The following is a 15653-nucleotide window of genomic DNA, read 5'->3' on the forward strand; positions in this document are numbered from 1 at the left end:
ACTATTCTTTATAAATCCCAGAAATAAACTGGGAATTAAAAATTATACCTCACCAATCCTGTGGTTTATTTCTTTTATATTAGTTGATTTTATTTAGAAGACATTGTGAAAAATATCTACAAGTGTTTTTCTGGACTGATTTATTTTATTAAAGCTGTTAAACCTCAACATGATGCCTCTGAGCTTAAACAAAGGAAATGTTTTGCCCCTAAAGAGCTTGAATACAAAAATAATACAAAGCTTTCAGTTTGTAGTGGCAAAAACAGACTCTTGTTCACATAAATCTGCCATGGAAACATGATTTGATCCTGTTTAATAAGTTTAACTGAAGCTGCGACCACACCATGAGCTTGTGAATCATCTGCCAGGTTTCTGAGGCCTGCTGTCTGACTCATCTGGAGGATACATCCTTCAGGTAGATTCATTTTCAGTTCAAATTTTAATTTTAAGTACATTTTCTTCTCTCATTTGTAGACATTCAGTTAGAGATTTATGTTGTCTTACTTCAAACATTCAGGTGTTGAAGGAGAGCTGCTTCTTTAAGAAATCCAAGAATTTTCAGTCCTATTTTTGGAAACTTCAGAACCAAACATATACTTAGATAAACTTTTTTAGTCCCATTTTTTTTATTGTTCAGTTCTGGAATAAACCCTCAGATGAATCCTCTTCGGATGTGTGCTGGTCTTCCTCCTGCTGGTCTGTGGAAATCCAAACGAGGTCGACTCGCAGCCGGATCCAGGAGCTGGCCGATCGGGTCGAAGCGAGGGCGGGGCAGCAGGTTCGGCCTCTGGTCGTAGTCGCCCCCGATGATCCCTGGCAGCGGAGGGAAGAGGGGGCGTGGGACTGGGATAATGATGTCACGTAGAGGGAAGGGCGGCAGGGAATAGGGACGAACGGGATGCCTGAGTGAGCGGATCTTGTAGGACTTTTTGTAAAGCTGGAAGAAAAAAAAATTGGAACAAAGAGTTCACCAGAAGTCCCACAAGAAAAACTGATGAAGAATTGATTGGAATGTAGCAAAATTAAACACATTCAATGTTACAAGACACAGTTTCAAAGGATGGACATTAATTTGAGCGCTTTTTCTGCATTAAAAGACTGTTGGCTTTGAACCTTTATATGGTTTGGGAGGGGAGAGGGGTGGCCATGTGGTGTTTGTTTGGTCATGTGACAGTGATGCATTGAAGGACTGTGGGGCGTTTCACTGAAGCAGAGAAGCAATGTCAGCGGTGTGACGTTGTTTTCACCATGTCCAAATTGTTTGGACAAACATAATTTCATTCCAAGTTTTGCAATTACCAAATAATCCTAGCATAAGTTTTTATTTTAGAATTATTTAGCAGGCGTTTCTCTGTTTCTCACCTGTTTCCAGTCTGTGTCTCTGGATCTGCTGCGATCTGGATCTGAAAATACAAAAAAAAAAAACCCCAAATCAAAACCACTAAAAGGCTGCATGATATTTCACTGAAACAGGATTGAGATGTGTTTCCCAGAAGCAAATGCAACGATTCAGTAAAATACACATTTAATTAAGTTTTTGATTCAGAAATAAACCTTATTATAGAAGTGAATAAGGAAAATATTAAAAATGGGAAAAATTCAAATATTTCAAGTCCTTTGAGAGGAAAGAAAAACATGTAAAACATTACTGCTCCGCACACTCTTGGCATTCTGTTGATGAGCTTCAAGAGGTAGTCACCTGAAATGGTTTTCACTTCAAAGGTGTGCCCTGTCAGGTTTAATAAGTGGGATTTCAAGCCTTATAATCAGAATCAGAATCAGAATCAGAAAAGCTTTATTGCCAAGTACGTTTTTGGACATACAAGGAATTTGTTTTGGCGTAGTCGGTGCAATACAGTACAAATTAAACAGTACAAACATATCTACAATATAATATAAATATAAGTGCACAGTTTTAAGTGAGTGAGAGTAAATATAGAGCAGTATAAGATGCAAGAGCAATACAACAGTGCAGGTGATCATTGTGCAAGTAAAGCAGTGCAAGTAAGCAGGAGTCCAAGCTGAGCGTTAATGTAACGCATAGAGTTACAGGTTACAGGTGTCCTGTCAGCAAAAAAAGGGGGGGTGTGGGGGAAAGGGGGAATGTCAGGGTGGTTTCCGGGCTTTGTTAACCAGGCTGGTGGCAGATGGGAAAAAACTGTTCTTGTGGCGTGAGGTTTTGGTCCGGATGGACCGCAGCCTCCTGCCAGAGGGGAGAGTCTCAAAGAGTCTGTGACCGGGGTGGGAGGGATCAGCCAGAATCTTCCCTGCCCGCTTCAGGGTCCTGGAGGTGTACAGTTCCTGGAGCGACAGTAGACTGCAGCCAATCACCTTCTCAGCAGACCGAATGACACGCTGCAGCCTGCCCTTATCCTTGGCTGTAGCAGCGGCGTACCAGATGGTGATGGAGGAGGTGAGGATGGACTCAATGATGGCTGTGTAGAAGTGCACCATCATAGTCTTTGGCAGGTTGAATTTCTTCAGCTGCCGCAGGAAGAACATCCTCTGCTGGGCTTTCTTGATGAGGGAGCTGATGTTTGGCTCCCACTTGAGATCCTGGGAGATGATGGTTCCCAGGAAGCGGAAAGATTCCACAGTGTCAATTGTGGAGTCACAGAGGGTGATGGGGGCAGGTGGGGCTGGGTTCTGCCTGAAGTTCACAACCATCTCCACTGTCTTTAGAGCGTTGAGCTCAAGGCTGTTCTGGCTGCACCAGTCCAACAGATGGTCCACCTCCCATCTATACGCGGACTCGTCACCATCAGAGATGAGTCCGATCAGGGTGGTGTCGTCCGCAAACTTCAGAAGCTTGACAGACTGGTGACTGGAGGTGCAGCTGTTGGTGTACAGGGAGAAGAGCAGAGGAGAGAGAACACAGCCTTGGGGGGAACCGGTGCTGATGGTCAGGGAGTCAGAGACGTGCTTCCCCAGCCTCACGCGCTGCTTCCTGTCAGACAGGAAGTCAGTGATCCACCTGCAGGTGGAGTCGGGCACACTCAGCTGGGAGAGCTTCTCCTGGAGCAGAGCTGGGACGATGGTGTTGAAGGCAGAGCTGAAATCCACAAACAGGATCCTGGCGTAGGTTCCTGTGGAGTCCAGGTGCCGGAGGATGAAGTGAAGGGCTAGGTTGACTGCATCATCTACAGACCTGTTGGCTCTGTAGGCAAACTGCAGGGGGTCCAGGAGGGGGTCGGTGATGTCTTTTAGGTGTGAGAGCACAAGGCGCTCAAAGGACTTCATCACCACAGAGGTCAGGGCGACGGGTCTGAAGTCATTAAGCCCTGTGGTCCTTGGCTTCTTGGGAACAGGGACGATGGTGGAGGACTTGAAGCAGGCTGGCACATGACATGTCTCCAGTGAGGTGTTAAAAATGTCTGTGAAGACTGGAGACAGCTGATCAGCGCAGTGCTTCAGGCTGGCTGGTGAGACAGAATCCGGACCAGCAGCTTTCCGGGGGTTCTGTCTCCTGAAGAGTTTGTTGACGTCCCTCTCCTGGATGGAAAGAGCCGTCCTCGGCGTGGGTAGGGGGCTGGTGGGGGGGAACTTCAGGGTGGGGATTGGAGGTGCCAAGGCCCCTCTTGAGGTTGGGGAGGTGGGGGTGGTGGATTGTGGCTGCAGCTGTTGGGGGGCGTCGTGGGAGATGGTTGCAGGACTGTCCCTTTGTCTTTCAAAGCGGCAGTAGAACTCGTTCAGGTCGTTGGCGAGGCGTCGGTCGTTGATGGAGTGGGGGGCTTTCGGCTTGTAGTTGGTGATTTGCTTGAGCCCTTTCCAGACAGACGCAGAGTCGTTGGCTGAGAACAGGTTTTGGAGCTTCTCAGAGTACAGTCGTTTGGCCTCTTTCACTGCCTTGCCAAACTTGTACTTCACCTCTCTGTATATGTCTTTGTCCCCACTCCTGAAGGCCTCTTCCTTATCCAGTCTTAACCTTCTGAGTTTAGCTGTGAACCAGGGTTTGTCGTTGTTGTAACTCACCCTGGTGCATGATGGTACACAGCTGTCCTCACAGAAGCTGATGTAGGAAGTCACAGCCTCTGTGTACTCGTCCAGACTGTTGGTAGTAGTCCTGAATACATCCCAGTCTGTACAGCCTAAACACGCCTGGAGATTCTCCACAGCCTCACTGCTCCACTTCCTTGTCGTCCTCACAACAGGTTTGCAGAGCTTTAGTTTCTGCCTGTATGCAGGAATCAGGTGGACCATGATGTGGTCGGATTGGCCCAGTGCAGCACGTGGGACGGCGTGATAAGCGTCTCTGATGGTGGTGTAACAGTGATCCAGAATGTTGTCCTCTCTGGTCGGACATTTTATAAACTGTCTGTATTTGGGAAGTTCGTGGGTCAGATTACCTTTGTTAAAGTCACCAGCGACGATTACTAAGGAGTCCGGGTTGGTCCGCTCCACACTCAGTATCTGGTCGGCGAGCATGCGCTGTGCGACCTGCACGTTAGCTTGCGGTGGGATGTAAACACCGACCAGGATGAACGAAGCGAACTCACGGGGGGAATAGAAAGGCTTACAGTTTATGATGAAGGATTCCAGGTCTGGAGAACAGTGCTGCTGAATCACTGTCACGTCGTTGCACCAACCACTGTTGAGGTAAAAACAGATTCCTCCACCTTTCGCTTTGCCGGAGAGTTCCGTGTCTCTGTCCGCTCTGTAGAGCTGGAATCCTGCCAGCTGCAGCGCGGAGTCCGGTATTAATCCACACAGCCACGTCTCCGTGAAGCACAAAACTGCCGATGAATAAAAGTCCCTGTTTTTCCCCAACAACAGTTGTAGTTCCTCCATTTTGTTGGGAAGTGAGCGCACGTTAGAGAGAAATATTCCAGGTAACGGTGTTCGTAGTCCACGCTGGCGAAGACGTACCAGCACCCCAGCCCGTTTCCCTCTCTTCCGGCGTTTCACCGCGTGAACAAAGGTGAGCGCACCTTTGACCAGAATGTCCAAATATTCCAGAGCAGTAGGCAGAAATGTTGGAAATAACTCCTCTGGTGTAGTAGCCCTGATGTTCATGAGTTCTTCTCTGGTGAGAGAGCTCCGGGTACCATCACAGAAGACCGTTTTAAAGCAAAAAACAAAACAAAACAATGCGCACCAACACGCCGAGGCGACCATCTGCGGCGCCATCTTGTTGTAAATGGGGTTGGGACCATCAGTTGTGTTGTGCATGAGGTGGATATAGTACACAGCTGATAGTCCTACTGAATAGACTGTTAGAATTTGTATTATGGCAAGAAAAAAGCAGCTAAGTATGCCAACAGAATGCCAAGAGTGTGCGGAGCAGTAATCAAAGCAAAAGGTGGCTACTTTGAAGAATCTAGAATATAAGACATATTTTCAGTTGTTTCACACTTTTTTGTTTCTCTCAAACCCCCAGTCGGTCATGGCAGATGGCCGCTCACACCGAGCCTGGTTCTGCTGGAGGTTTCTTCCTGTTAAAAGGGAGTTTTTCCTCTCCACTGTCGCTACATGCATGCTCAGTATGAGGGATTGCTGCAAAGTCAACGCCAGTGACTGTCCACTGTCTCTACATGCTCATCCGGCATGAGACGACATGTGTTGTGAATTGGCGCTATATAAACAAAACTGAATTGAATATAATTCCACATGTGTTAATTCATAGTTTTGATGCCTTCAGTGTGAAGCTACAATATTCATAGTCATGAAAATAAAGAAAAGTCTTTGAATGAGAAGGTGTGTCCAAACGTTTGGTCAGTACTGTACATCCAGCGAGTTTGAGGTGGAGCTATAACACCGAGTTCAGCTATAACTGTTGGACTAGCAGGACTTTCTCCCCTTGCCGCTTTATTCCTGAATAAAGAACAGAAATAAAAACTATGGAAGCAAAAGTTTCAGTTAAAAGTTTTGTTGTACACGTCTTACTCTGGACGTCCCGGAGGTAAAGGTGCTTCCAGAGGGTGGAGTCCGACGTGGCGGTGTTGAAGTGCCAGCTGACCGCTGACAGTCTCACCACGGAGCGGACGTCCAACAGCCGGAGGATCCGGAGAAGGAGCTCAGGAGGAAGAGCCGGCAGACCGAACGCTACTGGCAGAGCCATCGCTGAGAAAACACACCACCACGGTCGGTTTATATGATTAAACCTGCTTTCTGACTGTCTGACTACAACTTCTACACAATTAATAGAGTTCAGGTGTATTGTTGATTCTGGCTGTTACCTTCTCTTGCCGCAGCAATCAGCGGGTACGCCAGCTGGTCTTTTAAGATTCTGGAAAGTTTCTTGAGATCCTTGAAGGCTGCAGCTGCGTTCTCTCCTGGATGAAAGCAGGGAAGGTTAAACACAGGTAGACAGTCGGACCTCGTTTAACCAACCAAGCACGCCTGTACCTGGCCACTCGTGAATCACATAGGTGGACGCGTTTAGCTGCAGTTTCCGAGCTGTGTCGATGGTTTCAGTCACCTTTAGAATCGCTGCAAAGAAACGAACAGAGGAGGTAATGAAACAGGTTTAAGAGATTTAAGGACAAACATTTCTGATTAAAAACTCAGGGTGAACTGTGTTCCAGTTCATGGAAACTGTTTAAGATGTGAAAGAGGAGCAGGAGGAGACTGCATTTACCATTAATGACAAGCAGCGGGGCCATGCCCACAGCCACCACAGATACCAGACTGCCCCCACATAAAGGATGAGCGTACTGCAGCCTGTAGACTCCACCTGTAGACCTCCATCCTGCAGGCATCTCCCCAGGCTTCAGCTCGCTGCCCTGAACACACAACAGAAATGTGATCAACCCGCACATATAATAGAAAAATCTGTGTGTTCTACTGCTTCACCTGAGGAGCGAACCCGGTCTCTAGCATGAGGAGATGTGCAGCCACCATCACGGCGTCGTTGGGACTGGCAACCTGGGCCGTGTGGTAGAGCAGCTCCAGAGAGAGAGGTGCTTCACCATCCTCCGCCTCGCTGCACAGCATGGGCTCCCAGACAGGAGGCACTGATTCAAAGTCCTGCATGTCACAGGTTTGCAGGGGCTCTGTCAGCGCTGCAGAAGTGCTGCTGCTGCTGTTGTTCTGCAGCAGAACAAGAACAAAACTGTCAGGATTGTCTGAAACAGAGCAACAACAAAACTACACTAAACTAAACTAAAGTTACAGGTGAACAAGAGTCAAGATATGTGATCATTTTATACATTTTCACAGACTCAATAATATTTTATAAGTGCAGAGTTGCGGTTTCAGACATACGCAGATTATGATGAAGCTGTGGAAAAAGTTTACAGTCATTCCTTGATTTTCCCAAAAAAAAACAAGCTCCAGTTTTATTGACTGCTCAAAGCTCAGATGCAGACAGATGAAATGTAGAGTTTCGGTTTCCTGGAACCTGAAAATGATGATTCCAGACCTTCTAAAGCCAATAATTCACTTGAACGCTCCACTGACCAACCACTTTTATTTTACTGCAGTTTATGGATGAAAACTGAGACCCCGCTGGTGTTATTCAGGGTTACAAACAGAGATTTAGAAACCAAAACCAGCCTGGATGTGGAAAGAACATCATCACACAATAAAGCAACCACACACCAAGGGGAGTTGGTTTTTGCGCAAACTCACTGCACAAGACTCCACAGCTGAAGAAAAAGTACAATGAAGCTTGTTTATGGTTTGCAGCACAACATTTTGACAAATCAATTAAATACTGTGAGAATATTCCCTGGTAAGATTAGACAAAAACTGAACTTCGGCTGTCTTTGAACACATTATGCTTGGAGGGAAATGGCACTCCACATCACCCCAACCTTTAAGGTATCAACAGTGAGGTTAGGACGTGGGATCGTCATGGTGTTAGGCTCAACACACAACACTGGTAGACTTCTAATAACTGACAGAAGGAAAAATGGAGAAAATGACAATCTTGATAAGATTCTGAAAATGAAACTACAGCCAAATAAACTCTCAGCTGGTCTAAAAGAAAGAAATTAAAGCTGCTCAGGCCCAGCCAATTACAACAATGGAATCTAAATGAAGATCAATGAAACAAGCTGAAGATCACAGTGCATAGAAGAGGCCCCCAGAACCTTCAAGACCAAAAGAAAGCTTGTGCGGAAGAATGTTTCAAAATCGCTTCTGGAAAAAGCATCTCAACAGTTAAGGAAGTAAAAAGCTTTCATACTAAGTAATATATTTCAGTAAGCGTGTTCAGTATCTGTCCCCACTGCCATTCCACTTTATCACACAAACTTTCTGTTCAAATCTATTTCAATGTCTTTATATGAAGAAATTACTTACATTACTCTTGAAATATGGTGTGAATAACATTGATTAATAAACAGCATCTTTAGAAATATATTTACAAAAAGAAAGGTTGTTATACGTATTTACCTGCTGCATGTCAAACTCTGTGCTATTTTATTCTACTATGACTTGTTATGTATATTTTTCCCATGTTAGACTAGTATTGTACATGCAGGGGTGCGTGGCGATCCACATACACTACAGCACACCTAATATAACTCACCTGGCTAGTGGTCCCGCTGGCAGCCTGCTGGCTGTTTGTGAAGTTTGTGGTCCTTTCTGAGGCTGCCATGTTGGCTGGTGGAAGCTGCGGCAGAAGGACACTGATCAGGTCTCCGGAAACGACTCCACAGGCTGACAGAGTTTGACCAGATTCTGAGAGGAGTTCTGAGCCGTTCAGAGACAAACTGAACTCTATGTCGGCACTGTACGGAGACAGTTGGACTGAAAGATTAAACTCAGCATGAATAGGTTTATCTGTATGCATCTATTAAAAAGAGACAGAAAGGTGAATTTAATCCAAAACTCTGACCTGAGTCCATGATGGGATAGCAGCTTCTGCTTGATGAGATCTGACAGTTCCTGCAAAGTGGGTTCTTCTCCCGGTAACTCCACCCTGCTCGTCTGCCGGTTGATCCGAACCCGCAGCTTCATGCTGAGGTAGAGAGAAAGGACATATCACATGACCTCAGTCCACATAAACAGAAAGTGACACTGCAAAATCAGCTCCTAACGCCAAGGCTGGCACAGACTGGCACCAAGCTTTTACGCTCAGCTGCTAAAACAGAAAAATCTGATTAACAACAACAATACATTTTTATTCTGCAAACAAAATGATGCAAAACAAAAAAAAAATTGCCTCTGATTAGTGGTTGGCAGGACAAATACAGAGAAATCTGGAACTTATTTCCCAACAATTAAATGCATCTAAACAAAGAGATTTCAGTATTGCTGCTCAATAAACATGAAACATTTTAAATATTACATAAAAGCAATAAAAAGCATTTTTATTGCCAAACATTTATGGTCTAATTAATCACAGAGAAGACTTCTGACTTTACAGTTGTCCATTGGTCATCTGTACTCATGCTCAAGAAGGAATTAGGTTCATTACATTTAAAAGGGCAGATTTGCTTAGGAATATCATCTCATTAAAATTCCCTGGCGAGCCCCACTAAAAAAAACATAAGTAGTTACTCTAATTATACACAGAAAATGCAGTTTCTTCATCTCTAAACCAAGTCAGAACAAATCATTTAATACCAACAGTCTGTTTGGGATTATCTGGCCCCAAAACATCAATGATCTGATAGCAATGAAACCACCGACCCTCTAGGCAAGAGGAAGGTTTGACACAAACATTATCACCACATAAAGGCGTTTTTATGTCAGGGTAGCAGTTTGATTCAACATCAGTCTTACTGATGGTGTGATAAAAGTAATTTCTGGTGCGTCATCCTCGTTTTGTTTTGCTCCTTTTCACAAATGTCACTTCCTGTTAGCGATTAACAACTTTGAATTTACAGAAATCGGCAAAACTCAGACTTGACCTAAGGCCGCCCTGCTATTTATGGATATTCACACATAAAACGGGTGTTGATCAGTTAAACACGACAGAAACCTGTTCCAAATATCAGCTGTTTTTTGTTTCGCTTCTGGAGGTTAGCAACGCTTAAGTTAATCGCTGCGGAACAACAGTTGAGACTTTTGTCTCACCTCGTTAGTGAACTGGTTGGTTAATTAAACCAGCTGTTTGCATCCAGACAGCAACGTAGCATCGAAGTGAAACAGAAAAACACTCACATGATGTCCTAACGGGAAGATTTTCAGCAGATTTCATTTCGTTTCTTTGGCGACAAAACACTACCGGAACCTCCGCTTAAAGCAGCTTCCGCTTTGGATTTTCAAAGTAAAGCTCGCCAGTTGATTATTATCACAAAACATCACGTAGAACAACTTCGTCTTGTTAAAAAAAAAAAAGTTTATATATATAAATCTATATGATTTATGACCCAGCTGTTTTCTGACCCTACTAGGTTTGGGCAACATATAATCTTTTGGGCGGCTATTAAAACATATAATGACAGCAAGAATAAAGACACTTTTAAACAAAACTATTGCTGCTGATGTTCAAAGTGTCTCCTCTGTCTGTCTGCCTGCTAGTAGCTGATCATTTACCCTTGTGTGTTGAACCATGGAAACATCTAAAACAGACATGATAGGGCTGAGTTTTAACTTCACCAAGGTGACATTTAAATTTGGGGCCTATAGATAAAGGAAGTCAGCCAAGAAATATGCTCAAACGGGATTTTCCATGGGCTACATAAAGGTCCGATGATGTTTGCCTATATAAGTTTTATCCAAGCTGCCCCAGAAACCCCTTTTTGACTCCAGGTCAGAATCCATCCAGCCTCAGATAAGCTCATGTAGGGCCCACATACAGGTCCTTCTCAAAAAATTAGCATATTGTGATAAAGTTTATTATTTTCCATAATGTCATGATGAAAATTTAACATTCATATATTTTAGATTCATTGCACACTAACTGAAATATTTCAGGTCTTTTATTGTCTTAATACGGATGATTTTGGCATACAGCTCATGAAAACCCAAAATTCCTATCTCACAAAATTAGCATATCATTAAAAGGGTCTCTAAACGAGCTATGAACCTAATCATCTGAATCAACGAGTTAACTCTAAACACCTGCAAAAGATTCCTGAGGCCTTTAAAACTCCCAGCCTGGTTCATCACTCAAAACCCCAATCATGGGTAAGACTGCCGACCTGACTGCTGTCCAGAAGGCCACTATTGACACCCTCAAGCAAGAGGGTAAGACACAGAAAGAAATTTCTGAACGAATAGGCTGTTCCCAGAGTGCTGTATCAAGGCACCTCAGTGGGAAGTCTGTGGGAAGGAAAAAGTGTGGCAGAAAACGTTACACAACGAGAAGATGTGACCGGACCCTGAGGAAGATTGTGGAGAAGGGCCGATTCCAGACCTTGGGGGACCTGCGGAAGCAGTGGACTGAGTCTGGAGTAGAAACCAGAGCCACCGTGCACAGGCGTGTGCAGGAAATGGGCTACAGGTGCCGCATTCCCCAGACCTGGGCTACAGAGAAGCAGCACTGGACTGTTGCTCAGTGGTCCAAAGTACTTTTTTCAGATGAAAGCAAATTCTGCATGTCATTCGGAAATCAAGGTGCCAGAGTCTGGAGGAAGACTGGGGAGAAGGAAATGCCAAAATGCCAGAAGTCCAGTATCAAGTACCCACAGTCAGTGATGGTCTGGGGTGCCGTGTCAGCTGCTGGTGTTGGTCCACTGTGTTTTATCAAGGGCAGGGTCAATGCAGCTAGCTATCAGGAGATTTTGGAGCACTTCATGCTTCCATCTGCTGAAAAGCTTTATGGAGATGAAGATTTCATTTTTCAGCACGACCTGGCACCTGCTCACAGTGCCAAAACCACTGTTAAATGGTTTACTGACCATGGTATCACTGTGCTCAATTGGCCTGCCAACTCTCCTGACCTGAACCCCATAGAGAATCTGTGGGATATTGTGAAGAGAACGTTGAGAGACTCAAGACCCAACACTCTGGATGAGATAAAGGCCGCTATCGAAGCATCCTGGGCCTCCATAAGACCTCAGCAGTGCCACAGGCTGATTGCCTCCATGCTACGCCGCATTGAAGCAGTCATTTCTGCAAAAGGATTCCCGACCAAGTATTGAGTGCATAACTGTACATGATTATTTGAAGGTTGACGTTTTTTGTATTAAAAACACTTTTCTTTTATTGGTCGGATGCTAATTTTGTGAGATAGGAATTTTGGGTTTTCATGAGCTGTATGCCACAATCATCCGTATTAAGACAATAAAAGACCTGAAATATTTCAGTTAGTGTGCAATGAATCTAAAATATATGAATATTAAATTTTCATCATTACATTATAGAAAATAATGAACTTTATCACAATATGCTAATTTTTTGAGAAGGACCTGTACATATGCTGGCTGTTGACTGACTTAGTAGTTACTCAACTGATTCTTGGGGTAAAAGGCTCCCTGACTTGCGGGTGGGAAGCTGAAAAGTTCAACTGTTACCTTAAGCAGAATGTGATTTGGGGGACCAACTGCCACAGTATTATTAATGGATGTTATATTCAGATACTTCTGTTGACATGCTCTGAGATGTCAGTGTTTACCTGCTGTTTTCTACAAACATGTCTTCGGTTAAAAACAGCTTTTTGTACAAAAACATTAAGGCTTGGTATTTTAAAACAACATCCAACTCAAGACACATCATAATTATTCATGCATTTTTTAAGCAGCCCACACTTTTCCTTAGAAGGGGATGTATTAAGTATAACTGACCAGCTATTAGTTGTAGATCTGAGAAGAAAACCTACTAAACTAATTACATATGCTAGTAAAGTATCTAACATACAATAGCTAATCCACAAGTTAGCCATCAGCCCATTGCAACTTGATCACAAATAGTTTTATGAGACAAATTTGCTGATGCTAATTTATGACAAAAATTTTGTTTCATCTTAATTTAAAACTGGTTTGGTGTAAAAGAAGAGAGGTTTCCAGGCAAGCATGAGACTTTATTTAGGTCTGTAAATTTCACATCATTATTACAAATGAATAATCTTCAATGTTTCACAGCAAGGAAGAATGAACAATCTGTTCTCAAACACTGGTGAGCTCCTGTCCCAGCAAAATACTGGTTTTAATTAGTTTTTGTCTCCATTTTAAATTCAGGTCATCACAGATACTAGTTAGATTCATAAGGTTGAATACGCTGCATGTTAAGTTTCTATAAATCACGTAAGACAGAGAAGTGCAAGTCAAACTTTCCTAAACTTGATTCACATCTAGGTCAGAGGTCAGTTTGCTACCCTCTAGTGATGAAGCCTAATTTTAAACAATATTTAGAGTATTCTGAAAGCGCAAGGCTGCAAGTCCTTTCTCCTTAAGCTATTTCAAAAAGATAAATGACACTCCTGAAATGTGATAAACTGTATTTTGTTTTAGAGTTGTGCTTTCTCAAAACAGTATTTAAAAACCCTGATCTATTTGAAAAAAGGTTATATATTCAAAAAGGTGAACACTGTAGTCAATAGAGGACATGAACAAACCAGCCAGAGTACTAGTGGTAAAATAATAATAGAAAATGGTGGTCCTAAGCAGTAGTTTAATTAGCTTATGCATTTTCTAATTTCTCTGCTGAGGGGAAAAATGAAGCAGAACACTTCTGAAGAAAAGTGGATATTTAAAAATCCCAAATATTGCTATAATCACGTTTTTAAAGGTTTATTTTTGAAGTCCCCAGGCTGTGATTATTAACCATTAAATTCATATACCAGACCCTTGCTGAAACAGAGGAAACATAGAAGCTGCAGCATGTAAATCAAGTAAAATGCCATTGATAGAAGTGATCAGCTGCTTTAGTGAACCTCTTTATTATAAAGTGATCACATTGCACGGACATGCCAACCGAAATAAAGAAAAATTGAATGGAAACGAGCGGCTTGTTCCATCGCATCTATCAGAGAAACGAATCCATAAATGCTGGCTCCCGGCTTCTTCACATTCAGTTTCCGTGTGTTTACTTCGGGCAGAAATTGCCTTCCAAACTATTTAACAAATGGCGCCATCGAAACGGTTTTTATCTTCTTGGATTTATACATGCTTCTGCTAATGGAAGCATCATAAATATTCTCGATACAAACTGATTTTAAGTGTTTTAAAGGATGAAATGTAGAGAAAACCCGCCAACAGCTGCAGTAAATCATCGAGAATGTAAGAGGTTTGAGCCCTCCTCAGGTAAAAAGAAAAAGTTTTGGAAACTAAATATTACCATAGTGTGGGGTGAGAACAGTTTACCTTCTGTTACACTGACGTTTATGATGAAAACATAAATCCGGCGAAGATTTAAAGCCTAAAACGAGTAGGAGAAAACACAAATTCAGACACATTTCAGGCGGCAGCAGAGCGGCCGGCTGGGTTGTCTCTTCACGGTTCTCATGTGTGTTATAAGTCCCGCCTCCTGCTCTGAACCGGCCACGTTCAGAAGAACATTTAACTGAGTAACATGGCAGAAGAAGCTCCAGCAGCAGCTCCGGCTAAAGCCCCGGCAAAAGCCCCGAAGAAGAAGTCCGCTCCCCGGGCCAAGAAAGATGGACCTAGTCTCTCTAAAGTCATCGCGGCCGCCGTGGCCGATTCCAAGGAGCGCAAGGGGATGTCTCTTTCGGCGCTCAAGAAGGTCCTGGCTGGGAAAGGAGTAGATGTGGCCAAGGCTAACAAGCGCATCAACACCGCTGTCACCAAGCTGGTCACCGAAGGAACCCTGAGCCAGACTAAAGGGACCGGGGCATCCGGCTCCTTCAAGCTGGCAAAGAAGGAGCCCAAAGCCGCCAAGCCGGCCAAGAAGGTGGTGAAGAAGGCTCCCGTCAAGGCAAAGAAGCCCGCCGCCAAGAAGGCCACCACTCCCAAGAAAGCCGCTGCTAAGAAACCGGCAGCGGCCAAGAAGTCCCCGAAGAAGGTTCCGGCTAAGAAAGCGGTGAAGAAGGTGGTGAAGAAGAGCCCCAAAAAGCCCGCCGCTAAGAAGCCAAAGGCTGCCAAGAAGCCTGCAGCCAAGAAACCTGCAGCAAAAAAGCCCGCAGCTAAGAAGGCCCGGAAGTAAACAGCTGCTTCAACTCAGCACTCAGTGCACCAAAGGCTCTTTTCAGAGCCACCACACCTTCACCTAGAGATGATTCCTCATAAGTTTGATGAATTACTGTTTTCAAGTAACGGTGCACTTTTTATGGTTTAGGCAGATTTAGCCTCAAACATTAGCCTACTTGCCGTTATGCTTATTCAGCTGAAGCTGATGAAAACTGCAGGATAAAGGCACCCATGACTCAAAGTAAATCCAGTCAGAATTTACATGAAAGTATGGCTTTTGACTTGGTTTTTAATTTATCTTTAATATTGGTGGATAAAAACGATGCAAACCACTGAATTAATCAATTGAGGAAGATCTGTATTAATTTAAAACTAGAAACCAGAACATAGAGCTTTTCCAAAACAAAAGTAAGACATGCTTTAATTCACTACAAAGATTTGGTTGTTTTGTGGCACAGCTGGTGGCCTTGGCGGAGTTATTACTATTTATCCTTATTATTTAAACATATTAAGGATATTTTATGTCTTCTAAATGCATCGAAAGAAATTCCTCCTTACAAATTTTTCTCTTTCATTCGTTAGACCTCCCTCGCGCTTTATTTTGAAATTCTAACCAATAGCCGAGTTAGAATAGTTCCATCACGTGCGCAACATGAGCCAATCAGTAGCGAGCTAGCTCCGCCAGTCTCTTTATAAAGCCCCGCTGTTCGCCTACAGAGTTTATATCTGTTC

At 43.8% G+C, this 15653-nt stretch overlaps 2 protein-coding genes across 4 annotated transcripts; one reads left to right on the forward strand and one right to left on the reverse strand.

The window, feature by feature from the left end:
- Positions 1-125: 125 nt before the first annotated feature.
- Positions 126-10182, reverse strand: fbxo7 (F-box protein 7). Of its 3 annotated transcripts, none has more exons than XM_047389071.1 (10): positions 10054-10182; positions 8783-8905; positions 8474-8675; positions 6793-7029; positions 6578-6722; positions 6346-6429; positions 6177-6272; positions 5884-6060; positions 1363-1403; positions 126-937 (listed from the first exon to the last, which is right to left on the reverse strand). In XM_047389071.1, exons 2-10 carry the CDS (start codon positions 8902-8904, stop codon positions 653-655), a joined length of 1389 nt encoding a protein of 462 aa, XP_047245027.1. In that variant the 5' UTR covers position 8905; positions 10054-10182; the 3' UTR covers positions 126-652. The 3 variants fall into 3 exon arrangements, with proteins under 3 accessions (XP_047245027.1, XP_047245028.1, XP_047245029.1); XM_047389072.1 differs by having other exon boundaries at positions 9967-10097; XM_047389073.1 differs by lacking the exon at positions 10054-10182 and having other exon boundaries at positions 8474-8694.
- A 3963-nt stretch (positions 10183-14145) lies between these two features.
- Positions 14146-14961, forward strand: LOC124882637 (histone H1-like). The gene has a single exon (XM_047389077.1). It carries the CDS (start codon positions 14347-14349, stop codon positions 14935-14937), a length of 591 nt encoding a protein of 196 aa, XP_047245033.1. The 5' UTR covers positions 14146-14346; the 3' UTR covers positions 14938-14961.
- The last annotated feature ends 692 nt before the right edge of the window (positions 14962-15653 follow it).

The sequence above is a fragment of the Girardinichthys multiradiatus genome, chromosome 17 (genome assembly GCF_021462225.1).
Source record: "Girardinichthys multiradiatus isolate DD_20200921_A chromosome 17, DD_fGirMul_XY1, whole genome shotgun sequence".
NCBI lineage: Eukaryota > Metazoa > Chordata > Actinopteri > Cyprinodontiformes > Goodeidae > Girardinichthys > Girardinichthys multiradiatus.

Excerpts from the sequence above, each read along its gene's own strand:
- fbxo7 (XM_047389071.1), bottom strand. The coding sequence starts at position 8,904 with ATGAAGCTGCGGGTTCGGATCAACCGGCAGACGAGCAGGGTGGAGTTA. Across the intron at positions 7,030-8,473 it reads CCAGCGGGACCACTAGCCAG|AACAACAGCAGCAGCAGCAC; the intron begins GTGAGTTATATT and ends GTTCTGCTGCAG. Across the intron at positions 6,273-6,345 it reads TGTGATTCACGAGTGGCCAG|GAGAGAACGCAGCTGCAGCC; the intron begins GTACAGGCGTGC and ends GCTTTCATCCAG.
- LOC124882637 (XM_047389077.1), top strand. The coding sequence starts at position 14,347 with ATGGCAGAAGAAGCTCCAGCAGCAGCTCCGGCTAAAGCCCCGGCAAAA.